Here is a 23,857-nt window from a genome sequence, read left to right as displayed (position 1 = left end):
CTCCTTCGCTCATCCACTGCCGACGTGCCACTCGCGTTGCGCACAACCAAACCCTGAGCCCGCACGCGGCGTGAGACTGCTCACAAATCGCTTCCGTCAAGGCACGCGGCATCTGGTACTCACACTGATGAGGCTCTGCTCCTTCCCGCCCGCCTCTTCTCTCGATCTAGCCCCTTCCCCCTCCGCCTTCACTCTTTTCAAAGTCCGGCTCGTCGTGAGACGAGTCGCATCACAATCGTTTATAACAAGGGATCGATCTCTTCGCAGTCTGCTTTGCGTCCACCTCGCTCAATCACCACCCATCATCACTTGCCTGTGTAGCAACCCCAGGTGTCCGCAAGTCGCGTCGCGAACACGCTTCACACCATGGCGTTTCCACCAGCGCTGCCGAGCCTGGCAGCAGCTCTCTTCGCCCTCAGCGCCCTGCCATCCGCAGTGATGGCTCAACAAGACAACGACCCGAGCTCAGCATCCACTTCCACCGTCGTCTCCTCCCTCATTCTTAACGGCGTTATCTTTGGTGTGGAGATTCTCGTCTTCTTTCTTCTCAGACCCCGTTTCCCGCGCATTTACCAACCAAAGAGTGTTCTCGGTCCCCGAAAGTGAGTGCTCGAGGGCGGGAGAGACGAGACGAGGCGATTTCGCCAAGGATCCTTTACTCACCCTATCCTTTGACGCTCATCTCACTCTCAATCTGCAGTGAGCGCACTCAACCTCTGCCAAAGAGCCTCTTTGGCTGGGTCCCGCAGTATCTCAAGACGCCCACCACCGAAATAATCTCAAATCAGGGAATCGACGCGTTTCAATTCGTCGACTACTTGGAGATGATGATCTGGATTTTCGTGCCCATCTGGGGTTTCACCTGGGTGTTCCTCATGCCCCTGTACTCTGTTCAGTCCACTGGTGGCAAGACCGGCTTTGACATGTTCACTTTCGGCAATGTCGGTACACCGAGACGTGAGCAGTTGCGTTACATTGGTGTGCTCTTTGCACAATGGATCGTCACATTCTGGATTTTGTACAACATCCGCAAGCGTCTCAGCCTCTTCGTTCAGAGGCGTCAGCAATGGCTCGTCTCGCCGAAGTACAGTCAGTCAGCCCAAGCCAAGACCATTCTCATCACGGGTGTGCCCAACGACTATCTCTCTGAGCGTAGGCTAGAGAAGATGTACGGTCAGCTTCCTGGAGGTGTTGCAAAGATCTGGCTTAACCGCAACCTCAAGGACTTGCCAGAACTCGTACAGGACCGCAGCAAGGCTCTCAACAAGCTCGAGTCAGCCGAAGCCAAGCTCGTCAAGCTCGCTCTTAAGAAGGTCCGCAAGGGCAAGGTGCAAGCTGGCGGCGAGGAGCACGCAACCGACAGCGAGATGACCGTCGAGGCCGCAGACAAGTACGTGACTCGCAAAGAGCGACCTAGTCACAAGCTCGGCGCCCTCGGCTGCTTTGGAGAGAAGGTCGACACGATCGAGTGGGCACGCGAGGAAATCGCCAGACTCAACAAGGAAATCGGCGACCAGCGCGAGAACCTCACCGACTTTGAGCGCTTCCCACCACAGAACAGCGCATTCATCCTCTTCAATCGTCAGATCGCAGCAGCGATGGCCCTCAAGGCTCACGCTCACCACCAGCCTTACCGCATGGCTTCTCACTACGGCTCTGCTCACCCCGGCGACATCGTCTGGCCCAACCTGAACATGAACCCTTACGAGCAAAAGATCCGCACAGCCATCTTTTGGGCTGCCACGCTTGGTCTCGTCATCTTCTGGATCATTCCAGTGGGTTTCGTGGGTATCGTGTCCAATCTTACCGGCCTGTGTTCAGACGTCTCTTGGTTGGCTTGGATGTGCATGATCGAGCCCGCAAGCGGTATCATTCAAGGTATTCTGCCCACGGTCTTCCTTGCCGTGCTCAACATGCTCCTGCCAATTGTGCTCCGACTCTTCGCCAGACTCTCTGGAGTGCCGACGTACACGGGCATCGAGCTTAGCTTGATGGACCGATTCTTCCTCTTCCAGATCCTCAACAACTTCCTCTTCCTCACCATTTTCTCTGGTGTCGCGCAGGGTGTGGGCCCGATTGTCGACGCTCTTTCAAATCCTCAAGGGCTGCCCGCTCTCCTCGCGAAATACATCCCGGGCGCTTCCATCTTCTTCCTGTCTTACATTGCCCTTCAAGGTCTGACCGGTGCAGCATCCGGCTTCATGCAGATTGTGCCCCTCGCAATTTTCTACGTCAAGGCTTTCCTCCTCAACTCCACGCCCCGAAGCGTCTGGCACATCCAGAACGACATGGGATCGCCTGCTATGGGTACCACTTTCCCCGTGACCAGCTTGCTCAGTGTCATCGCCATCGGCTACATGGTCACCGCGCCAGTAACGGCAGGGTTTGCCAGCGTCTCTTTCATCCTCTTCTTCTTGCTTTACAAGTACCTCTATCTTTACGTCTACGACGTCAAGCCCGAGAAGGAGACTGGAGGTCTATTCTTTCCCAAAGCTTGCGCGCAGCTCTTCTATGCTCTCTACCTGGAGATGGTCATTCTCACTGTTCTCTTCTTCGTGGCTCAAGACGATCAGCTCAACCAATCTGCCATCCCTGAAGGCGCATTCATGATCGTCCTTATCATTCTCGTCGCCATGTTCCATTACACGCTGTTCAATTCTTTCGGCGACCTCTTTACCGCCTACCCGCTCTCTCTTGCTCCCAGTGAGCAAGAGGAGAAGGCTGCCATCTTGGACGACGCAGCCACTCGTCACGACTCCAACTCCTCTCCCGGAGAAAAGCAGAAGACGCAGGCCCATGCTGCAGGCGGATCTACGGCCATCGACATCGATGGACCTAACAGCAAGACTAATCTGGTGGAGGACGAGGATGCGGAAGAGGATCCCATGCTCGCTTTCCAGCATCCTGCTACCAAGGATCCTCAGAGAACGCTCTGGTTCCCCAACGACAACCTCGGCTTGGGATCCGCAGCTGTTGCTGGAGCCCAGAGGCACGGTCTGGAGGCGACGAACAGGAACAACGAGGTCAACGAGAAGGGTCGCATCACTACCGACGCTCGTGTACCTCCCGGCGAGACGCTCAACTAAGCTTCTCGCGTGCGGATCACGTCGCACATTGGTTGGCCTGTGCCGACTTATCGACTCGAAAATTCAGTATACCAAGCTCGTTTCCCTGCTTCACGCCACGCCTCCCCTTTACCACCCTACACCTTCAAGCCAGAAAGCAATCTGCCACTCCTGCTCTTCTTTTCACACTTTCCTTTGCTAATCTTTTGCACGCTTGAACCTTCTCGTGTAACATCACTTGACCCGTGCTGCTTCAGCAGACACCGCGCAATGAGAAAGTACGGCTAGCGAAAGGTGTGCGCTAGTCAGTGTGATGACTGGAACGCGACAACAGGGCTCAGCTGACCACCGTTGGCAATCAGATGTGAATTTTAGGCCCAGAAGACACGCATTGATAGTGTAAAGGAGAACAGAGTTGCATCCCGATCGTGTGTCCGTCGTGACAAAGATTACAATATCCAAAGCGTCGAGTGTGGGTATTGTACATGAAATAACACGATCGCCGGCAATTTGGCTCTCCACTACGAGGCGTGCATGCGTCGCCTGAAGTTGACACGACGTCTCCGCTGAGCAGGAAGCTGCTTGGAGCTGCACGCCCTCCTCCTTAAACATCAAAGTTGAGCAGCTCGAGGTCGTCTTGGTCTACATGCCCATCGCGACGAGCCGAATCGTCCTGCTCGTGCAGAGCCCAAGTCTCGTCCTGATCAAAGCCAAAAGCGTGCTTTGCATCTTCGTGCCCCGCGAGCCCAGCAGTCTCGTGCGACGTGTCCCTCTCGTCCAAGATGATTCCTGGTTCCCCTGAAGCTTGCTCTTGCTCTTGCTCCTCTTGCTCCTCTTTGGCTTTGATCTCTTCTGCTGTGAGGAAACGTCCTCCCGGTCCGCGCGGCCTACGCATGGCGTGTTTGTGCCGCGACTCGTGCTGATACGGCTATACGTGACACAGGTTTAGGATTGAAGCGAATCTTGTCAGCGAACAACTTTGGCTCGGGGCAGCTGAGCATTGATTGAAGAAGAAGCTCACCTTGGTCAGATCGAAGCTGCTCAAGTCCATCTCGCCAGCATCCTTGGCATTCTTCAGCGTGGTCCTCGCTATGTCTATTCTTCTTTTTCTCTCTATCCTCTGACGAGCCGCTCTGCGCTTCAAAATTCGCTGATACTGCTTCGCATTGACATAGAGCGGCTCTTCATCCGCGACCCCATCGCCAGCAGGCACGGCGCTCTTGGCGTCCAAGTGTGCTCCGTCCGCCTCGCCGATGAGCCCTTTTGCGGAATCGAGGCTATGATCACCTAGATTGCTCTTGTACAGCGTGTCCACATCTCGGTGCGCTGCGTCCCGCACTCTCAAAGGCTCGTCGTCCGCGCCATCAATGTGCGAAGCGCTCATGTCGAAACCTGATAGGGGGTCGGAGGTGACGTGTTGTTCAAGTTCATCGCCTTCCAGTAGCGTGCTGGCCTTGGCAGCATCGTCCGTGTACAGCGTTTCGCCCAAGCCCACATCAGCGCGCCGGGCACCGGAGCGCTGAACGTTGGCACCTCCAATTGGACTGCCTGGCCCACCTCCCTGCTCGAGCCAGCTATGAACCAGACTTCGAGCTAGATCGCCGCTCGAAACACCTGCGCGGAGTGCCAAACTTTTGCTGTTTTTAGCGTCCCGTCCGACGTGCCTTTCGTCCGATTCTGCCAACTTCCGCCTCTTTGCAGGGCCTCGCCGCGCTTTTGGACGTACAGTTCCGCCGCCTGCCGAGTCGTCCTGATCATCAAACATGAACGGCAAGGTTCCAGCTGGATCTGCTGCGCCATTGTATAGTGGAGCTGAGGCGGCTTGCTGGTGACTATAAGGGGACACGCCTTCGCCTAGTGGACCTCCGTAAGGCGAAGAGTAGTACGTGCTCATGCCGGACGGATGTGTGCCTTGCAAGCTACCAGCTGGATGTTGATAATCTACATAGCTTTCTGGTGGTCGGTGTGGGTCATGATGGAAGCCACCGGAGCTCCACAGAGCAGAAGAGCCGGGTGTATGCGCTTGATGATGAGGGTGATGTGACTCGTAGTCCGACACGTAGGAGGAAGCGGATGGTCCGGCAATGGTTGAAGCAGCACCAAAGCTGCCACCAGAATTGCTGTGAGAAATGTAGAAAGCTGGAGAGCTGGCGGCTGTAACACCTCCTGCGCCTCCAAAGGCAGTGCCGAAATGCCCATTGTTTGCAATGGAGGAGCCGCGTGAGAAGTGGTCGTCATATCCAGCGGTGTGGCCGAGATGCTGCAATGAGCCGAGCGGAAAGCGTATATACGTGAGCTTGCGGCGGCCACGAAGTTGAGTTTCACTCGCATGGCAAACATGACCTCTCTTCCTCTCTTCCTCTCTTCCTCTCTTCCTCTCTTCCTCTCTTCCTCTCTTCCTCTCTTCCTCTCCCCCTCTGTCCCTCTGTCCCTCTCTTCCCTTCGTCTCAACCACATACATTCGCTAGCGTGATACAACAAGGTGCGCGAGCGCTTGCCAATCAATAATGCTTAGTAGGGGGACTGCTTCAGACGCCAGGCGCTCGTGGTACCAAGCATTTGCATCCAACGCCACTATACTCCTCTCAAGATGGTGACACATCTCCAGAGTACGAGCCTCAAAGACCTACTCACGTCTCCGCTTTGGTGCATTTGCATCGCCATGCTTCTCGTGCCAGGTCCAGGGCCTGCTTGCCCAATCGTGTGCTCCCCTTCCCCGCCCCCGTTCTGTGTGTGTGTCGTGTTGACAGGTGAATGAGGAAAGAAGGGCGATTGATGCGCTTGCATAGCCATCGAGCCGCTCTTCCTCGAGAATGAAACCTGCAGACTTCAGGTTCCAAAATCCTTATGGCGAGAGAAAGCAGGTCGGCGCGAACAGCATCAAGCGGACGAACGTTTGCTGGGAATCGACTACGGTCCAGGTGATGAGGGAGTGATGCTGAGGTCAGGACGATCACTGTTGGGTGATCTCAATGAATGAGCTCCAAATGGATCTCAGTCCATCTGATCGATGGAAGAAGTAGAGCTTGCGGCGAACTCTGAATTTCTTGATCAGGTCGGTGATACATACGTTGCCGATGCTGATCGAAAAGGCATGCACGCGCTCTTCCAATTTCGGGCCTTGGTGGCCTACTTGCGTGGCGTTCCGAAGCGCGTGAAATGAGTTCAATGCACGCCAAGGGGGACCAGCAGCGCGTGATGTGGATATATCGAAGAGGGCGGGCGCGCGGACCGAGCCAAAGTACGTACCAGTTTATACGGGAAGTATGAGTGACGGAGGAGTGTCGAGATTGGTAGTGTGGCCATCAATCAGGAGCGGAAGATCCGAGTCACTTACGACTGAAGTCACGAGCGAGTCTTGATCGCAGTCAGACTCAAGACTTGATTCACGCCGCTGAATGCTAGCTAGCCGTACTCACACGCCACTCCTCCGATCAAATAATCGGATTTCAAGATTATATTTTTGAATCCAACTCTACCGAGATCAGATCAATTCGTGATTCGCGCGGCCTTTCGGTGATCAGCGGCCCAAAGTGAGGCTTCACGTGATCGTTGATGTCAGGGCGGAGAGCCGAGTCACGTGCGTCAGACCGCCCCATTCCAAATCAAAGATTCTTGATTAGACTTTTGACTCAAAACTCAAGACTCATCTCTTGCGTTTGCGTTGAAGAGGAGCATGACACCTTTCGATTGTTGTTTTGGAACAGAGGGTAAGCTGACCGCATGTAGCCAGCCCTATGAATTAGAAGCGATTGCATTGATTCCTTCATGTTGCTCATCGCCTTCATACGCGTGGTCGCACAGCTCGAAGATGTAGTAACGCATGACCCAGACCCCACGTCACCACCTTCCTTTCCTCTTCGATCCCTCTCCGATATCACGCAGTCCTGTGCGCAAGCGATCCTCTTAGCCGATTAGCCGATTGCTCTTAGACCGCTACCTTGTGCCGATTCTGTCAAAGTATCAGACATGTCGCAGCCACAAAAATCTTCTTCCAGCACCCTTGTGATTGGGGCAGGAGAATTGGGGCTGGCCGTCATCGAAGGTCTGATGACCCACGCGTCTGGGGCGAGTCCGCATCCCCTCCACGTTCTCCTGCGCCCGACTGCGAGTGATGCAGGGAGGCGAAAGGTGCAGCACATCAAAGACAAGGGAGCCGATGTCGTCCATGGCGATCTCGCCGATGACTCCATTGACGCTCTAGCATCCATCTTTGCGGCATACAGCACCGTCATTTGCTGCTCTGGCTTTGTGGGCGGCTCCGGCACACAACGCAAGATCACTACGGCCGTGCTTCAAGCTGATGTGCAGCGCTACGTGCCATGGCAATTCGGTGTGGATTACGAAGTAATCGGTAGAGGAAGTGGACAGCCAGTGTGGGATGAGCAGCTAGACGTGCGCGATATGCTGCGCGCACAGTCCAAGACGCAATGGATCATCATCTCTTCAGGCATGTTCACCAGCTTCCTCTTCGAACCCTCATTTGGTCTGGTCGATTTTGAGCGCGCAGAGGTCCGCGCTCTAGGAAGTTGGGATTACCGCTTGACAGTCACTACGCCAGCGGATATTGGCAAGCTCACTGCGGCCATCCTTGCGCACGAGCCTCCCATCCGCAATCAGGTGGTCTTCACGGCGGGAGATACCTTGTCCTACACTCAATTGGCGGACGTGGTGGAGCAACACCTGGGTCGCCAGGTGAGGCGCGTCTTGCTTAGTTTGGATCAACTCCGCTCCGATTCCGCATCGCGTCCAGACGATCTCGTCTCCAAGTACCGTCTCGCCTTTGCCCGCGATACGGGAGTGGCATGGACCAAGGAGCAGACATTCAATGCAGCTCAGGGCATTGCAGTAACAGACGCGCGGTCATATCTCAGACAGCGCCAGCTGGAGTGACAAATACGGTGCGAGCTATCAATCGCCTTCGGATGTGTATCGCATCTATCCTTACGTGGTCTCTAATTATACCACGACGATATCCTCTCGAGCCGAGCCGAGCCGCCCGCTCTTTGTCATTCGCACTCTTTCTAATCTTGAATCTTTGTGTGCGGCGTGCGGATTTGTATCCTTGTTTGCGAGTCACTTACAATACTGTGGTTCCAAATGACTTGAAGCACGCCGACTCCTTGACTACTAAGTGTGCACTTTCGCCGATTCACTCACGACTGCTTTCAGACTTTGCGCCATCCCTATTCGCCCATGCAGAGATTTATGCTGGTGATGCAAGCCGCATGATTGACCCGGTATGTTGGTCGGAAGTCTTGAGTACCTCCTCCCTCCACATGAGACAAAACACGTGATCATCCACACGCCGCTCTTCGCGGCATTCAAGATTTTTGATTGCATGGACGGTTGAAGCCTGCATGCTCAAGGGATTCCGTGATGCTTCATAAATTGCGCAGGCAGGGGCGCTCCAATCATCGAGGCTTTCGACTCTGACCAATCATGAATCTGGCGAGTGTCAAGAATCGAAATGTCAGACGATGCATCAACCACAAATTTGAAGATCGAAAAGGATGGTAATGCTCGACGGACTCCGGACGCCGTTCTTGGTAGTCACGGCGGCAGTGACGGGGTGGTGGGCACTGTCGACGCAAGCGAGGCAACAGGTGCTCTTGCTGACTGAATCGGCTGATAAGGTTGCGCTCTCTCTGGGCACTGAATGGCAAAGTCTTGGACCCTTCCCAGCGTGCGTTGATGCATTAAGAGAGAGTCTTGAAACAAGGATACTGAAAGTCTGGCTACACCCTGTTTCAATTCGGTGGGATCGCTCTTCTAATGGCACTGCGCATGCAGGGGGATGAGGGAGCAGGCATTTGGAGCGTTGTTCTGCACTGCGTTCGGTGAGCCAAGGAAGAGCTTGAACAGCCCCGCCAGCTCTGACAACTGGCTCCACTACTGCACACGCAGCTTCAATACAGGATTTGGTGAAGGACCCGTCCGCCTCACTGCCCAGCACGTATGGCTACCTGAACGGAAGTGTCCCTTTGCAAAGGTTCACTGCAGAGCCAGAAATCAATTCCAAAGTCAAGGGCGGACGTCCCATTCGTCACAAGCTGGCGCTACACGATGCCAACGTAGATTGGACGGGACCGCGAACGACCGCCGGATGGAGCAGTCAGCAATGGGAAAGTCTGGTATGGACGGATTTAAACCTCACCGCCCAGGAAGGTGTCTCGGATGTGCTCCTGGTCATCAATGTGGACAAGGGCGCAGAATTTGCCCTCCTCCCTGCAGACTCAGGGTCCGCCGTGCCTTTGCGCTGGCACAACGGTGATTTATACAGCTACAACGAGGCTCCGACCCCTCTGCGGCCGATGAGCGCGAAAGAAGCAGCAAGTGTTCCTCTGCCGCACCTGATTCGCGTAGCGGCAGGCTGCTACAAGCTACTTGTGAGAGCATTGTACGAGATTCGCCTGTTTGGCGATCCGGACCATTCTGAGCCTACCGGCGTGCCCAACATGGAAGTAGGAATTCATATCGAAGTCCTCTCCTCGCGGCCTGACTCCAAGGCAGCTAGCGCTGTCGTCGTGCAAGGCGCTCTGCTACGGCAAGCAGACATTGTTGGAGGGCAGTTTGCAGGTCACGGTCTTGGTCTAGGCATTCGCAATGAAGGATCGCAACCTGTCATTGTTGAAGCGGTCCGTGGTTTGGGACCTCTTGCGAAAGTGAGTCTCATCTCGAATTTTTCTCGCGAAGCTTCTGCTGATTTTGCAAGCAAACATTTCATTCTTCAGTTTTTGGTGCCGGCCCTACCGAGGAGAGACCTTGCGATCGAGGCTCTGCAGACGCGTCCGGTCTTTGTCCACATTGAGCAGCTTGCCCCAGTGCCGATGACGTTCACCAGTAGCGGAGTCGTCGAGTTGGAGATCGAAGTGGTCTTGCGCTCGTCGAATCCTAGCATGACCACACAGAAGCTGTCGGTATGCTTCGCTTTGCGATCGCGACCAAGTCCTTTTTCGTCTGGCGGCCGACGTCTCTCTGCTCGAGACGCTTCATACACATTTACATATCCCACTGCAGATGGAGCGCTGGAGCACGCCATCGCCATCCCGCCGCAATCTCCACCAATTTACGCCAGGGACCAGAGCAAATCTGTCGTTCTTGGACTTCACGGAGCAGGCGTCGAGGCCACAGACCCAGCGTGGGCATCATCATTCATAAGGCACCCAACGAGCTGGATCGTGCTTCCCACCGGGCGCGCGTCATGGTGAGTATCAGCCGATCTGACGAGTGATGCGAGAGCTCACAACTCGATTGCCTACTTGGTCACCCAAAGGGGCTATGACTGGCAGCTCAGTTCCTCCAGCGCTGCCACATTGGCGCTGCATACTCTATCGCATCGTCTTTATGGTCTGCCTCCTGAACTCGAATATCGCCAGCTCTGGCACTTCGACCCCAGCAGCATATACGTTTTAGGTCACTCTAACGGCGGGCAAGGAGCAAATCAGTACATTTCGCACTTTCCTGACAAAGTCATTGGAGGCGCTGTCTTGGCGGGCTACATCAAGGTGAGCTGCGCAGTGCGCTGTGTCCGTGCAACTCAGAGCGCTGAAGACGTTTCCAAATGAAGGTTCGAGACTACGTATCCTTTGATTGGGGCACTTCTCACCATGTGGCAGATCCTGCCCTCATCGGCGTGAGTACGCTGTCTGACGCTCTACGTAGCCGATGCTGACGCGGCTGGGAGCTGCCGACTCGCATTGTGTGCCACAGATCCTCTCGACCTCATTGAGCACATTTGAGAATGATCTGCACGCCAGCAACATGGTCGCAACTCCCTTGCTGTACAAGTACGGCAAAGAGGATGACAATGTCCCGACGTGGCACTCGCGAACTATGGCCGCATTGATCCAATCGTGGAATGCCCGATCCTCGAAGAGTTCTGCAGTCCAGTCCTTTGTCTCGGTGTCGGAAGTGCCGGCGCGGGGACATTGGTGGGATACCATCATCCAAGAGAAAGACGTGCAACTTCACCTAAATCGAACCCTTGAAATCAAGGAGGCAAAGTTGCAGTCCTTCACCTTGAGTTCTGCCAATCCTGCCGAAGTCGGTAGCATGCAGGGTTTTCGTATCATTGAGCTCGAAGTCCCTGGACGGTGAGGTATGGGCTGTATGGAGTCATAGTGAGCTTGCTGCTCATTCTTTAACTTCCATCCTGCAGCTTGGCACGGCTTTCAGTAGAGTTTGTGCCTTCAGAAGAGACCGGGCCTGAACAAAAGATCAGCGTCAAAACTTTTGGCGTACAAGCGTTCTCCATTGCTGTCAACAAGACAGCGTGGAGAAACAGCAGCTTTCAGGCGTCTCTGAGCGTCAGCGTCAACAACCAGGCAGTACGCTTGTCAAGTCAAGCAGACGGCCAGACGTTGCTCTTTGAGCGCGGACAGGATGGCTCATTCGCATGTGCGAGTGCGCCAGAAGACGTCGGTGGCCTTGCTGGTCTGGGATATGTAAGACCAATCGGTCCAGCTATTCGGTACGTTTGGTCTCTAGCAAGCAATGATGCCCAAAGTCCTAGGGTGCTCAAAGCCCACCCATATCCAGTATATTATCCACCCCGGCGCCTCTGCTCCTGGTACTTCCGACGCGCACCTCCCAAGATTCCCGTCAGCACTACAAGTCGGCAGCGCTAAGGATCGCGCACGATGCGCTCTTGTACGGACACATCGACTCTGAAATCGTCTCAGATGTGGCCGCGTTAGAGATGGTGGCAACGACAAACGATGGCGCGAATGCCACGCTCGGCAACATCGTGATACTTGGCGGACCGATGGAAAATTTGCTAGCGGAGCACATGCTCAATCAGAATCCATCGCCAAGTAAGTGGTGAATCGAGGCAGCATGAGCAGCAAGTCCCCTCCTCCCTGTCTTATGATGCGATTTGTCTCTTTTTTCGGTCTTTCTCCAGTCACTTTCTTGAACAGCGGTCAACTGCGCGTTCGGGATCGCACCTTTGCCGACCCGTCTACTGGTAAGTTGAGCTACGCATCGGCTTCAAAGACTTGGTTCGGACTTCAAAGAACTTATGCTCTCCTCGCCTCGACCGCCCGCCCAGGCCTTCTCATGCTGCAACCTCACCCAGTGACTCATCAGCGCTCTGAAAACTTGGCTCTGCTGCTGTATGGCAACGACGCGTCAGGCATCGAAAGAGCCGCTAAGCTGTTCCCAGTGCGGACTGGATTGAGCGTACCGGAATGGATCGTCATTGGACCAGAAGCCGATTGGAGTGGAATCGGGGCAATTCTCGGCGCAGGGTAAGTCGCCTTCTCAGGCGTGTCTCTTGCTTGGCCTACGCTTGCTCTTCCGCATTTTGGGCAGCTCACCTGAAGTCCGCCTTTTCGTTCATCACAGCTGGTTTGACCGACGATGGCAATGGTCCGAGTCCATGTCATGGCTCGCTTAACGTTCGCACATCGCCCTTCCCAGTTCGCCTCCTACGCTATCGAACCAGTAAAGTGCTTCGAACGCTTTTGATGATCATTTCATTGCAAAGGCATCGCTTCGCATCGCTTGTACTCTAAACACTGGTCAAAATTTGGAGTGTCGAATCCCCTACTCGTAGATCTGAGAGTCAAGAACGCGGTTGTACTGTACGAGTGCAGTGTCGGTGTCAGATGTCTATGAGGCACCGACACTAATAGCTGCGTGCTCTCATTGCTCACCTCGATGGTGGGGTTCTGCTCGCCGAACCACAGAGCGATCTCCTTCTTAGCGCTCTCAACTCCGTCAGAGCCGTGGCTGAAAGTGAGGAAAACAAGAGATCGAGATTAGTTCGATCGCTGAGCATCGATGCTCGTGCATGTTCAATGCTCACCAAATGTTGCGGCCGACGTCGATACCGCTGAAGTGTGCGCAGCGTAAAGTTGTAAAGTGAGCGGATTCAATGGCGAAAGACGCCAGGAACGGACGACTCACAAGTCGCCGCGGATGGTACCTGGAGCGGAGGCGAGAGGGTTGGTGGCGCCGAGCAAAACACGGCCTTGCTTGACAACATCCTTGCCTTGGAAGACGAGGGCCATGACTGGGCCGCTAGCCATGTACCTGTGAGAGAGCGAAAACGCGGTCAGACACGAGTCGAAACGTGCTCATCTTCCTGCAGCGCCGCGTCTCTCCCAGGCTTGATCCCGAGAGTCTGAGCTCGACGCTTACGACCGGCCAATCGTGGCCGCTCGAAGGTTGATGCGCTCATTTGAAAGGACGAAACCCACTTGACAAGTCCGGGGAAGAAGGGCTTTCCCTTGAGATCGGCGTAGTGCTTCTCGAGGTGCTCAACGGAGGCGTGGACAAGCTTGGCAGCAACGAGCTTGTAACCCCTCTTCTCGAAACGGCCAATGATTTCGCCGACCAGACCGCGCTGAACGCCGTCTGGCTTGACCATGATGTAAGCTGCGACGAGGGCAAGGCAGAGTGGAGGAAGATCGGGTGAGCTTCTGCTTGGCGCGATGCGGCTGTGCTCGACACTCACTCTGCTCGGTAGCCATCTTGTCTAGTGTAACAGGTGGATCGACAGGGGTGTATGCTTGGGTTGGATGACGGTGGGCCTCACGCAACCAATGCAATTCTCTGTTAGCTCTGATCAGATTCCTTCTTTGACTTTCAAAGTTTTGTTTCTGCTGAGCTTGCCAGACCCAAAGCACTGCTAGAAAGACGACGACGGGCCAAAGCCAAAAGAACTTGTTCGAAAGTCGAGCGCTGCCTTCTCTCAGATTGGCTCGTGCGCTGCGAGGATGAAAAGCGGCGGCAGGTGCTGCTGATGAGCGAGCTTCACCTGCTCCTCCTCCTCCTCCTGGTGCTGCCGCTCTTGCTTCTCCTCGCCTTGCTGCGATGCGGTGCACGAGAGCGTGCGTGCGCAGAGGGGGCCAAATTTTGCAGGTGCGTGGCTCGAGCGTCAGCCTACGTGAAGGCGTCTGCGCATGCTGTGCGCCCACGCAACACTCGTGACTGTGACTCTCGCTTCGTCGGGCCTGCAGCTGGCGCGTGGCAAAGCGAGTCGCATGGGCTGGGCAGCTCAGATGCAAGCCCGCCTGCTGTACGGCATACGGTTTAGAGTCCGTGCGCCTGCGCCCATGCCAGACACGCCATCCAAGGTTGCAAACTACTCATCAAGACTTAATTGCAGGAGACTCAACTCACCGTCGAACACGTCCTCCCGCGGCATCCGCGATATGATTCACGTGATTTGAGGAAGGGCCGATGTATTGGTTGAAGCGAGGAGCCGCACACCACGGCTATAGGGACTATGGCAGCCCTGTCGCTTTGCTATGTACTGACAGGCTTGGAGAGCAAGGACGAGTAGAGTCGTAAGTTGTGAGTCCTCGGCGCTGGCATGAGGACAGTTACGCCCCAGTTTGAGGGCGACGTCGAGTGCGCAGACGGTGGGTCGTCGTCGCGCATGCAAGAACGAGCTGCAGCTTTAGGTTTGCTGAGGCAGCAAAGGGGATCGATGCGATGCGGTAAGGCCGATCGAGCTTTTACGGTGCGACGGTGGGGCCTGCAACTCGTGACTTGTGACTCATGCATGGGTAGATGTGTCGCTGTGAACGAATCACAAATTGCCGCAACCGCCTCGGGGAGACGGGAAGTCTTGGTACTTCGAGACCATTCCTGATTCGAGACGAAGGATTCCCCTCTTGGCCATGAACGCTCGCTTGCCGGCCAGCACCTCGCGAGCCATGGCACGCAGCGAGACGGGCCGCGAGCGTTCACGTGCCCGAAGCGGCAGACCCGGCTGCGCTTACGTCCGGTTAAGCGGTTTGAAGGGCCTGCGCATGCTACTTCGTGCGTGGGGATGCTGCCTCATGCAGAGAGAGAAGTCACAACAGTCCACAGGAGTGAGTGAGTGTGGTCAGCGTCCACCCATGCACAATCAACCGCTACGTGCTCGTGTAACTTCTTCATAGCGCTCGCAACCCTGACTGATCTGCACCGCCCACACCACATTCACCAGGAATCCGTGCAGGCTCGTCAAATATCAACTACCGCTCCCTACAAGGCCTGCTTGTCTACGACGCCTGACTGGTAAAGCACAGCCCACTTCTCCTTGCCACATCTCACCATGTCTTTCCAATCTCTTGTGGGCGGAGCCGACTGTGGACCCTCAAACGGTCTTCAGTCGCTCATGAAGCATTCTCAAACCGATCGCTCCCTCCAACAAGGAGATCGAACCAATGCATCCTCTTCTCTTCCCGGCACCTCCTTCCGACAGGGTCGTCAAGCCCCTGGCCCAACAGGTCCATCAGACGCACAAGCCTTCTTCGGCAATGCGCCTCCTCCTCAGCTCAATGGCGACTTTGGTCCCATGGATGGAGCTTTCCAGTTCGACAAGATGAGAGCCGAGATGGAGCGCATGCAGAGGAGCGGAAATGTCCCTTCGGGATGGGCTCAAGAGATGAGCAGGATCCCTCAACAAGCTCCACATGCTGACCTCGGTAAGTTGGTTGATCGCTTACTGAGCTGCGCTTTCGTCCTCAGCTTGAGAGTGCGTCTCACTCGCTTCCTCGCCTGCGTCCCTTCCAGCCGGAGCTTGGAGGCAGCAATTCTCCACGCAGCCTTCGAACGCTGCTGCCGCTGCTCGTTCGTCCAACGGCACTCCCACGCCATCAGGCGCATCCAGCACAGCTCGATCTGGCACTTACGGAGGAGGCATAATGGGAGGTTATGGTGGCATGGGCATGATGTCTGGCGGCATGATGGGGCAAGGCTCTATCATGCGCAACAGCGCTCAGCGGTCCGAGACCAGTGCTCAGAATTCGCGCTTCACCGAATTGTCTGACAAGCAATGGGAAGAAGAGTTTGCGAGATTGGATGCTGCCGAAGCTGAAGCTGCTACGGACAAGGGCAAAGGCAAAGGCAAGGCTTCTGAAAAGCTGGACACGGAAGAAGAGCAAGACAGAAAAGTTAGGGAAGCGCTTGACAGGCTCGAGACCGATGTCAGGGACGATGGCTTGAATGCGGATAGACGGTTCGAAGAGCTTTGGAACGCGATGCATGCCAACGGAGCTATCCCACCGTCTGGTGCTGATGCTGAGCTTAAGCGATTTGAAGAGCTTATGCAGAGACAGCGAGAGAAGGATGCGGAGGACGACGAGCAAGTGCCTGATCTCGACGAATGGGCATACACGCATCCCTCTGGGGGACTGGGGGGAGGTGTAGAAGGTCTTCATGAACGTGGAAGATTCGACGGAACCGAGGACCACCTTATTGATGGGTATGGAACCACTGGCATCGATGGATTCCCTAGACTTGGAGCTTATCGATTCGCTCAGGAGAATCCCTTCTCCACACACGAGAACCCCATGGCAGAGGGCCTAAGACTCTTGGCTAACGGAGGAAGCCTCGCAGATGCAGCTTTGCTATTCGAGGCAGCGACTCAGAGAGACGTGGAAGGAGGCAGCGGAGGTGAACTTCAAGAGGTCAATCGCGCCTTGAGAGAAAAGAGTGAAGCGTGGAGAAGACTTGGTGAAGCCATGGCGATGAATGAGAGAGAGACGCAAGCCATCAGAGCATTTGAAGAGGCAGTCAAGCTTGACGAGAACAATCTAGAGGCGTACATGGTGAGTATTCGGGCTCGACCTTTGGAGTGTACATCCGTGCTGACAATCGCTCATCACCGCTTTGTGGCAGGCCCTCGCCATCTCGTACACGAACGAAGGCTATGACGCGGCAGCGCACACTACGCTCGAGCGATACATGGCGAAAGCCTACCCTCACATCACAGCTAGTGCGCCACCGGAAATAGCAGGTTCCAAGGACCCAATCGAGGGGACGGAAGGCAATCCGTGGGCGTCGCTTAACAAGGTGACGGAGATGTTCCTATCTGCAGCGAGAGAAGGAGCCTCCAAAGGAGTGATTGACCCGGAGATTCAAGTGGGCTTGGGAGTCCTGTTCTATAGCAACAGCTCTTATGAAGAAGCTAAAGACTGCTTCCAGACTGCTTTGCAAGCTCGGCCCAACGACTTTTTGCTCTGGAACAGGCTGGGAGCTACTTTGGCCAATGGTGGTAAACCTGAAGAGGCCATCGAAGCGTATCACAAGGCCCTTGAGCTCCGTCCCACGTTCACCAGAGCCATCTACAACCTTTCCGTCTCCTGTGAGTGACCCCTTGCACAGCTCATGCTCGCGCCGTGTGGCGCAATGCTGACGGACATCACACTCGCTTCGATGGTCGCCGCGGTAGGCTTGAATTTGGGAGCGCATCACGAAGCTGCAGAGCACCTCTTGGCTGCCCTCTCGCTGCAGCAGTCCCATGCAGCTCTGGATCTCCCTGAAGGATCTCAGGTGGACGCACCCAGACCTCCGCCGCTCGCAGAGGCTCAAGAGTCTCACAACCTCTGGTCCACCCTGCGCAGGATTTGTGAGTGCTTTTGTGGTAGCGAGCGAGCCAACTTCGAGGGCATTGCCAAGGCTGATGCGCTCCACGCTCTACTCCTGCAGTCATCGTCATGGAGCGCATGGACCTTGCCCAACATGCGCACGTCGGCGCTGATCTTGCCCAATTCCACAAGGCTGGTTTTGAATTCTGAATCTCGGCTCTTCGTGACCCCGTTCGACCCCTTCATGCACAAGATACAGTCTACGATGTCCTATCCATGCCTCGCACGAGTCTTGAGGATAATTGACTGCCAATCAACTTCTCCCCACGAGCTTGTAGGAATGTCTTGATTGCTGTCTATCCCGGTAGTTGAATATGACAAGGGAGACTCTTTGGCTGATGGAGTGTGAAAGATCCATCTTACGATGTGATGCTGCGATCTCATTGCCCCTCCTCGCGCTCCATCAGCAGCCTGTGCTGCCCTTCGTTCGGGCACAAATGTCCTCGAGCCGGGTAGTTGTACATGGAGGGAGGGACAGTGGCAGTAGAAAGTGTGCAGCAGGCAAGCTCGACGCTGCAAGCCAGCTGTGAGTCTCGAGTATTGCGTACATGCGGAATGAACGGAGCGAGCGCCTCTCCTGCGCGTTTGTCCCTTGACGCGAGCTAGCGGTGCTGCGACCTCGAGGTGCGCTGCGCAGGATATGTGCCCGCGCATGAAAGTCGGATGGCAATCTATGCACAACATGTGGTCAGGTCATGACGGTCATCATTGACGGTGGTAGCGATGAGCAAGACAGACGCCTGTTGCCTCCCCCCCGCCCTTTGCGGATTCGCACGGCGCTCACAGCGATACGCAAGATTCACGATCGCAATGACCGAATCGTCTTTATGACATTTACGTCTGTACTGCCCATAGTGAAGAGAGCACTACAGCGCACAGAAATATGGCCCCAGGCGACACCTTGACAGGGCTGGCTGCGACATCCGCAGCGCCGATCTGGTCCCTGGCGGTGGAGGTAGGTCTTCCACTTTGATCGGTGGGTGTTCCGCTGGAGCCTATCGAAGCGCTACCCGTGTTGCTCTTCACAGTTCTACGTTCGGGAAAAAGGGAGACGTGTGAGTGCTGGAGTACGCTTAGCAGTCAAGAGGCTGTGTGCAACTTCAGCGAAAGACTCACGGGCTCGACAAGACCCAATGAATACCGCCAGCAATGTGCGCTTGAAATGCGGGTTCCTGGGAGGAGGTGTGGATGTCGCATCGCCTTTAGCGTACACCAACAGCTCGACGCCTCAGCAAGCAGCAGACTTACCTGCCACGTCTCGTTCAGATGGCCCAGACTAGTGCAGAAGCTGCGGCCTGTCAAGATCGACAGGAAATGCGAGTCAACGGTTTATAATCGGCTGAGCAGCGAGAGAGAGAGGGACGATGCGGTGCTTCGCTCACCGGGACCACCTCGAGGATTGACGTCGCCTTCGTAGTCGTCGAGACCTCCGCCAATACGCTCCTCTTGGGGTACGTCCAACAAACCACCCTCTCTCCACCACGCCAATGGTCTGGGCGATCCATCCGAGCCGTTCCTGAACCCTTGCGCATTCACGCCCGGATCTTGAAAGGCAGAGGTGTTGGTCAGCAGCACGTGTGCCGGAGATGGAAGTCGACGTGGATCTGTGCGGAAGTGATACACCTAAGGCACGGCGAGGAGACCAGAGGAGAAAGAATCGAGTCATCAGCAATGCGACTTTGCGAGCAAAGACTTGGCAGGCTTTTACTGCTCACTTCTTCCCGAATGCTGAGGGATTCGGGAAAGCGACTTGTGCTTGGATGGTCCTTGCTCAGAGCACCGATGCTCACGCGCTGCAATGCAGGGTGATAGTCAAAGAAGCTCCCAACTAGTCTGCCATATCCTGGTGTGGAGTACAGCGTGTTGGCGGCGCTGTGCACCCCAACGTAGCCGCCGCCGGAGGAAATGTAGGAAAGGAGAGCAGATGCTTGATCGAAAGATAAGATGGTCCCAATTCCCGGTGGATCTACGTCGCTGGCAAAAGGGAAACGAGAGCGAAGCAGAAACGTATTGCGCGGCGTGAGCTACATCTTCCGAATCGAGTCGAGCACCACTTTCGAAGGAGGCCACACATCGCATCTCGCAATGAGACTGCGCCAATGTCGTTCCCTGCACCCACTTGGCCGGCCTATCCGACACGCTCGAGATCAGCGACAAGAGTCCGCATCGGCTCACGTATTGTGGACAAAGGCAATCGCATCAAATTCCTCAAGTCCTTGCTGTGTGAAGAGCTGAGCATCCTCCGAAGCTACCGTCTCCCACCGAGCGCCAGAAACGGCGCTTTCAGCCACATCCGACGACAGCGAAATGTCTCCCTTGCCTAGCGCCGTGATTGTCTGGATGGCGGTGGGAATGCTGTCGTGGCGATATGCTCCTTGTGCTGTTGCGGTGAAGAGGAGCAGACGGGCGCCTTGGGCGAAGCTGCAATGCAGCATCAGACTGAGCAGCACGCAGAGCTGTGCTGAGCAAAGCGTCAGCATGATGGGCTCTCTCGGTCTACTCCTCACCAAGCAGAGGATTGTAATGGCGAAGAGGTGGTGGGTAGAGGTTGGCTGGAGGAAGTCTGTAAAGGTTCGAAGCCTTTCGATGAAGGTACTGAAATGCGACTAAAGCAATCTCTCTCTCTCTCTTTCGACCAGCGCGACAAGGATCGCATCGAAATCGCTTTCGAAGCGGCCCTCGAGTTTACATTTCGGCCCGGCCCATCTGTACTCTGATTTGCTCATCTGACACCGGGTGTCGTCCACACGCCCTGGGGCATCGCTGCTGTAGCTGCAGGGATCGGTGTCCAACCGATGTGGCTTGCACCGCGAGAACCTTGACCGTGTAGAAAGGAATGCGGGGTGGCGCGCACGCGCCCCGTCAAAGTGCCTCGGTCCCGAAAAAAGACTTGGCACGCATCAGGCAAATTCCGTGCGCGTTCATCCGTCGGCCCCCCTCTCCGCGGCCCGTGTCGTGTGCATATGCGATAGTGAAAGGGTGATTAATCATGACACCGAGTCGCCGAGCGCTTTGCAGCGCTGGCGGCAAGCCTTACTTTCTACACCTATCATCGCGGACCGCTTGTTCATCATAAAGACCAAAAAGTCCACATCTCAGACTGACCCGCATGTCACCCGTCCCTCTTCAGCGCTCGCGGCCTCGGCGGCTTTGCAGCGAGCCCGCGGTGTCATCATTTCACCGGCATGGATGAATAGGGAATGTGTTCGTGATTGTCCAATGACACCCGGCCCGCTCAGACGTGCCCGATTCCATCCCATGTCCATCCCTTCTTGACCTCAAATGCCTTCGATTCGATCAGAGCATCCGGCCCTGGATCAGCGCTCCTGGCCAGCCTGAGCTCGTACTGCCCTGGCGTGACTCTCCAAGAGCCGTTTTTGGACGCTTCGGGATCCCAGAAAGAGACTGCCTCTTGCTCGATATTCAGACTTGCAATTTGGGTCTGTCCAGCGCCCACATGGACCGTTTGGAATGCCGCCAGCTGCATTGGCGACAGCTCACGTCAGCATTCACATCGAATGAGCCGACGTTTGGTGCCGAGATGCCACTCACAGATCGAGGCGGTCTGTCCGTCCCACGAATCGCAGCCTCGGGAGGGGACACGAAGAGCAAAACAACTTCCTTGCCGTCTCGCTTGCCAGTATTTGTGACTTTGACTTTGAGGCTCAAGAACCCATCTGCATATTCGCTCAGCTCCCCTGAGATGTCTTCGATGCTAGTCTCAAACGTCGTGTAGCCACCAAGACCATGGCCGAACCAGAAAGCAGGTGCGATGCCTCTGGCTGCGTAGCCTGCGGCGCCCATCAACCTTCCCTCCTTGTAATCTGTGCAAAGACCATCGTCTCCTCTTCGCGTACCGGGAAACGTCGACCCATCTGCTGACCAAGATGGATGATCTGAAATCTTTCGAGCTGTCGCCAGAGGCAGTTGCAGCTAGTGTCAGCTTCCACTCGACTCAAAGGCGACTCGAAGTAGCACTCACGCCAAGTAGACGGCAAACGACCAGAGGCTGGCGCGCTACCCAAACCAAACAGGATGTCTGCAATCGCATTTCCGCTCTCTTGACCACCAAACCAGGTCTGCACGGCGGCTTTGACGGCATCTTTGCCCTCGAGCATCGGCAATTCGACAGCAGCACCCGTGATATTGATCAGGACGGTATTGGCTTGCGCCTTTCTCACAGCAGTGACCATATCTGTCTGACGCCTCGGCAGAGCAATTTCCGGCCTGTCAAAGCCTTCGCTCTCCCACTCTTTGCCCGTAGCAGTAAAGACAATGGCCACATCTGCATCTCTTGCAGCGTCCGCCGCATCGCTGATCAGCCTATCCTCGTCAATCTCTTCGACGAAGGAAGCTTTGAAACTTCCGCACCTCATCTCACAGAAAGGCATCTCCAGATAAGGCGGAGCGTAGGAAATTTCGATCTTGATCTCTTCGCCCGCTTGCATATGAATCGGAAATGATTTCCAAACCTTTGCGGGATTCAGGATGAATTCGAAAATGTCGGCTTCGCCAGAGAATTTGAGCTTCGTTTCGTCTCGCTTAATGTGGATCAGCGCATCGCCGAAAGCGAGCATAGCCAATGAGTGTGTTCCGGTGGACTGTGCTTTGAGCGTAAAGGATGCCAAGACTGACCAGCCGTTCGATGGCAGGCTGTCTGGTCTCGGAGGCCACCAGAGATCGATACCCAACGCATCATGGCGCGTCGTAGCGATCGGCGCCGAGGAGCTGACGTCTCTGCGGTCGAACCACTGCAATTGCACGCCATCGATGATCTGAGATGGGTTGGGCGGTGGAGCTGTCGAAGTGCGGCTCTGTGTCAGAACAGACTTGTATCCAGAACGGCACGGCGCGCAGACACTCACGGAAGTTGTAGATGGGCACGCCAGGATGATAAGTGAGCTCCGTCTCTTTACCGCCCTCGCTGGAGTCTAGCACCTTTCGCACCGCCGTGAATGGATCCGTCTTGTATTGCGGTGTCAGATTTGCGCTTCCACCTCCGCTCTGTATCGCTTCCTTGACAGGGTGCCCAATCAAGGCGATGCGTCTAGGTGGACTGTCAAGGCTGAGAGGAAGAAGCTCGCCGTCGTTCTTGAGCAGCACAGCACCCTCCCGAGCGATCCGTCTGATCGACTCCGCAATAGTCTTGTCTTGCGCCGAGTGCTCTTTCTCATCCTCGGGACGTTCGCAGAAGCCGAGCGGCGAGACGGATTTGAGCAGGCGAAGTATGGGGAGCACCCTCGCATCTATGTCTTGCTCCGTCACCTCGCTCGATTGCAGCAACCGCTTCACATCGTCTGACTTTCTGAATTGAGACGGCCCAGGCATCTCAATGTCGGTCGTCTGAAGTGCGTGGGCGTGCAAAGCGAACCAGTCCGACATGATCATTCCTTTCCAGCCCCACTCCTTCCGTAAGATCTGCTGCAGTGTGACTTTGTGCTCGCTGGCGCTGACGAGGTTGAGACGATTGTATGCTGTCATGATACATGCCGGCTGACCACCGAAGGGATCCACAGCAATGTTGCCTCGGCGTTTGGCAGCTCTAGCGACATCCCTCATGATTCGTTGGAAGGGTGCCAGGTAAATCTCTCTCAGCGTCGAGTCATCAATCATCGAGCTATTGTTCCTTCGATCCGTCTCCGCTTCATTTCCCACAAAGTGCTTTGGCGTGGCAGCGACGCCTTCTTGCTGGCATCCGACAATCCAAGCAGCTCCGATGGCGCCAGCGAGCGTCGGAGATTCCGAGTAGCTTTCAAACGATCTTCCGCCTCTTGGATCTCTGTGCATTCCTCCGACCGTCGGAGCGAGCGAAACGTGGCATTGCTTCGATCTCGAGTCAAGAGCGATTCCTCTTCCCATCGCCTCTGCAAGTTGCACATCGAACGTGGCGCCCAGGCAGGATGGCGAGGGGAACAGGGCAGCAGGCACAGAATTGTTGAAATCTCCACCTCCGCGAGCTCCATTGGGGCCGTCCGTCATCTGCGGGTCAGTCATGGTCAGTGACGAGCGTCAGCTGGCATCTCTGTCCCGCGTAGGCGATGTACAGCCCACCTTCAAATAGGGCAGCCCCACTCTCGGCACTGGCGTGGTCCGCCATAGATCCGCCCCAGCAAGCAGAGAGATCTTCTCTTCCAAATTCAGCCGGCCTAGCATGCGCTCCGGATCAACATCCACCTTTTTACCAAAAGCTTGCGGACTCATCCTTGGTGATCGAGATTTGCCCTGCCAAAAGACCGACCTACAAGTCGAATTGGTTTACAGGATCGCGCGTGGTGGCAGGAGATGACACGAAATGCGTCAAGACAGGGACAGAGCTTTCTGTAAGCGGCTGCTCAGCGCTGCCAAGCGCGTTTCATTGCACAAGGCTGCCCAGGTCCGGGGCAGGTGGACCGTGCACCCAGCAGCAATTTTGATCTGGCTAGC

At 55.6% G+C, this 23,857-nt stretch overlaps 9 protein-coding genes across 9 annotated transcripts; 5 read left to right on the top strand and 4 right to left on the bottom strand.

The window, feature by feature from the left end:
- Window positions 1-438: 438 nt before the first annotated feature.
- IE81DRAFT_286427 (DUF221-domain-containing protein) lies at window positions 439-3,086 on the top strand (the record flags this gene model as incomplete). Its single annotated transcript, XM_025511670.1, has 2 exons — window positions 439-602; window positions 701-3,086. 2 exons carry the CDS (start codon window positions 439-441, stop codon window positions 3,084-3,086), a joined length of 2,550 nt encoding a protein of 849 aa, XP_025372015.1.
- A 583-nt stretch (window positions 3,087-3,669) lies between these two features.
- On the bottom strand, window positions 3,670-4,449 carry IE81DRAFT_286428 (hypothetical protein; the record flags this gene model as incomplete). Its single annotated transcript, XM_025511671.1, has 2 exons — window positions 3,670-3,993; window positions 4,087-4,449. The coding sequence occupies 2 exons, from the start codon at window positions 4,447-4,449 to the stop codon at window positions 3,670-3,672; spliced, it is 687 nt and encodes a 228-aa protein (XP_025372014.1).
- A 2,415-nt stretch (window positions 4,450-6,864) lies between these two features.
- On the top strand, window positions 6,865-8,063 carry IE81DRAFT_320822 (NmrA-like protein). The gene has a single exon (XM_025513148.1). The coding sequence runs from the start codon at window positions 7,035-7,037 to the stop codon at window positions 7,956-7,958; it is 924 nt and encodes a 307-aa protein (XP_025372013.1). The 5' UTR covers window positions 6,865-7,034; the 3' UTR covers window positions 7,959-8,063.
- A 422-nt stretch (window positions 8,064-8,485) lies between these two features.
- Window positions 8,486-12,540, top strand: IE81DRAFT_240762 (hypothetical protein). Its single transcript, XM_025511218.1, has 12 exons — window positions 8,486-8,751; window positions 8,859-8,905; window positions 8,973-9,730; window positions 9,800-10,272; window positions 10,342-10,573; window positions 10,636-10,701; window positions 10,779-11,161; window positions 11,227-11,538; window positions 11,607-11,881; window positions 11,971-12,033; window positions 12,118-12,316; window positions 12,414-12,540. Exons 1-12 carry the CDS (start codon window positions 8,579-8,581, stop codon window positions 12,463-12,465), a joined length of 3,033 nt encoding a protein of 1,010 aa, XP_025372012.1. The 5' UTR covers window positions 8,486-8,578; the 3' UTR covers window positions 12,466-12,540.
- Window positions 12,468-13,773, bottom strand: IE81DRAFT_240732 (putative nucleoside-diphosphate kinase). Its single transcript, XM_025511217.1, has 6 exons — window positions 13,528-13,773; window positions 13,271-13,448; window positions 12,978-13,103; window positions 12,877-12,903; window positions 12,725-12,800; window positions 12,468-12,650 (listed from the first exon to the last, which is right to left on the bottom strand). Exons 1-6 carry the CDS (start codon window positions 13,541-13,543, stop codon window positions 12,615-12,617), a joined length of 459 nt encoding a protein of 152 aa, XP_025372011.1. The 5' UTR covers window positions 13,544-13,773; the 3' UTR covers window positions 12,468-12,614.
- On the top strand, window positions 13,413-14,247 carry IE81DRAFT_320820 (hypothetical protein). Its single transcript, XM_025513147.1, has 2 exons — window positions 13,413-13,448; window positions 13,528-14,247. The coding sequence occupies exon 2, from the start codon at window positions 13,816-13,818 to the stop codon at window positions 14,107-14,109; it is 294 nt and encodes a 97-aa protein (XP_025372010.1). The 5' UTR covers window positions 13,413-13,448; window positions 13,528-13,815; the 3' UTR covers window positions 14,110-14,247.
- Window positions 14,248-14,896: 649 nt separating this feature from the next.
- Window positions 14,897-17,767, top strand: IE81DRAFT_320818 (TPR-like protein). The gene is made up of 5 exons (XM_025513146.1): window positions 14,897-15,490; window positions 15,579-16,615; window positions 16,686-17,151; window positions 17,239-17,415; window positions 17,496-17,767. The coding sequence occupies exons 1-5, from the start codon at window positions 15,118-15,120 to the stop codon at window positions 17,582-17,584; spliced, it is 2,142 nt and encodes a 713-aa protein (XP_025372009.1). The 5' UTR covers window positions 14,897-15,117; the 3' UTR covers window positions 17,585-17,767.
- A 487-nt stretch (window positions 17,768-18,254) lies between these two features.
- On the bottom strand, window positions 18,255-20,074 carry IE81DRAFT_320816 (class I glutamine amidotransferase-like protein). The gene is made up of 6 exons (XM_025513145.1): window positions 19,610-20,074; window positions 19,150-19,408; window positions 18,817-19,057; window positions 18,683-18,729; window positions 18,551-18,606; window positions 18,255-18,464 (listed from the first exon to the last, which is right to left on the bottom strand). The coding sequence occupies exons 1-6, from the start codon at window positions 19,912-19,914 to the stop codon at window positions 18,269-18,271; spliced, it is 1,104 nt and encodes a 367-aa protein (XP_025372008.1). The 5' UTR covers window positions 19,915-20,074; the 3' UTR covers window positions 18,255-18,268.
- A 474-nt stretch (window positions 20,075-20,548) lies between these two features.
- Window positions 20,549-23,707, bottom strand: IE81DRAFT_364547 (glycoside hydrolase). The gene is made up of 5 exons (XM_025516868.1): window positions 23,486-23,707; window positions 22,300-23,413; window positions 21,417-22,232; window positions 20,987-21,345; window positions 20,549-20,915 (listed from the first exon to the last, which is right to left on the bottom strand). The coding sequence occupies exons 1-5, from the start codon at window positions 23,633-23,635 to the stop codon at window positions 20,670-20,672; spliced, it is 2,685 nt and encodes an 894-aa protein (XP_025372007.1). The 5' UTR covers window positions 23,636-23,707; the 3' UTR covers window positions 20,549-20,669.
- Between the last annotated feature and the right edge of the window lie 150 nt (window positions 23,708-23,857).

The sequence above is a fragment of the Ceraceosorus guamensis genome (genome assembly GCF_003144195.1).
Source record: "Ceraceosorus guamensis strain MCA 4658 unplaced genomic scaffold IE81scaffold_8, whole genome shotgun sequence".
Classification (NCBI taxonomy): domain Eukaryota; kingdom Fungi; phylum Basidiomycota; class Exobasidiomycetes; order Ceraceosorales; family Ceraceosoraceae; genus Ceraceosorus; species Ceraceosorus guamensis.
This window is presented reverse-complemented; position numbering and strand designations above follow the sequence as displayed.

Bases quoted from the DNA above. Each gene is read 5' to 3' on its own strand.
- IE81DRAFT_320822 (XM_025513148.1), top strand. From the start codon at position 7,035: ATGTCGCAGCCACAAAAATCTTCTTCCAGCACCCTTGTGATTGGGGCA.
- IE81DRAFT_240762 (XM_025511218.1), top strand. From the start codon at position 8,579: ATGGTAATGCTCGACGGACTCCGGACGCCGTTCTTGGTAGTCACGGCG. The intron at 8,906-8,972 runs GTGAGCCAAGGA...CTGCACACGCAG, and splicing joins GTTGTTCTGCACTGCGTTCG to CTTCAATACAGGATTTGGTG. The intron at 9,731-9,799 runs GTGAGTCTCATC...TTCATTCTTCAG, and splicing joins GTTTGGGACCTCTTGCGAAA to TTTTTGGTGCCGGCCCTACC.
- IE81DRAFT_240732 (XM_025511217.1), bottom strand. The intron at 13,104-13,270 runs GTGGGTTTCGTC...GCTCTCTCACAG, and splicing joins TTCTTCCCCGGACTTGTCAA to GTACATGGCTAGCGGCCCAG. The intron at 12,801-12,876 runs GTGAGCATTGAA...CCTCACTTTCAG, and splicing joins GACGTCGGCCGCAACATTTG to CCACGGCTCTGACGGAGTTG.
- IE81DRAFT_320820 (XM_025513147.1), top strand. From the start codon at position 13,816: ATGAGCGAGCTTCACCTGCTCCTCCTCCTCCTCCTGGTGCTGCCGCTC.
- IE81DRAFT_320818 (XM_025513146.1), top strand. From the start codon at position 15,118: ATGTCTTTCCAATCTCTTGTGGGCGGAGCCGACTGTGGACCCTCAAAC. The intron at 15,491-15,578 runs GTAAGTTGGTTG...CGTCCCTTCCAG, and splicing joins AGCTCCACATGCTGACCTCG to CCGGAGCTTGGAGGCAGCAA. The intron at 16,616-16,685 runs GTGAGTATTCGG...GCTTTGTGGCAG, and splicing joins ACAATCTAGAGGCGTACATG to GCCCTCGCCATCTCGTACAC.
- IE81DRAFT_320816 (XM_025513145.1), bottom strand. From the start codon at position 19,914: ATGCTGACGCTTTGCTCAGCACAGCTCTGCGTGCTGCTCAGTCTGATG. The intron at 19,409-19,609 runs GTGAGCCGATGC...CCCTTTTGCCAG, and splicing joins ATTGCCTTTGTCCACAATAC to CGACGTAGATCCACCGGGAA. The intron at 19,058-19,149 runs GTGAGCAGTAAA...GCCGTGCCTTAG, and splicing joins CCCTCAGCATTCGGGAAGAA to GTGTATCACTTCCGCACAGA.
- IE81DRAFT_364547 (XM_025516868.1), bottom strand. From the start codon at position 23,635: ATGAGTCCGCAAGCTTTTGGTAAAAAGGTGGATGTTGATCCGGAGCGC. The intron at 23,414-23,485 runs GTGGGCTGTACA...ACTGACCCGCAG, and splicing joins TGGGGCTGCCCTATTTGAAG to ATGACGGACGGCCCCAATGG. The intron at 22,233-22,299 runs GTGAGTGTCTGC...GCACTTCGACAG, and splicing joins CGTGCCCATCTACAACTTCC to CTCCACCGCCCAACCCATCT.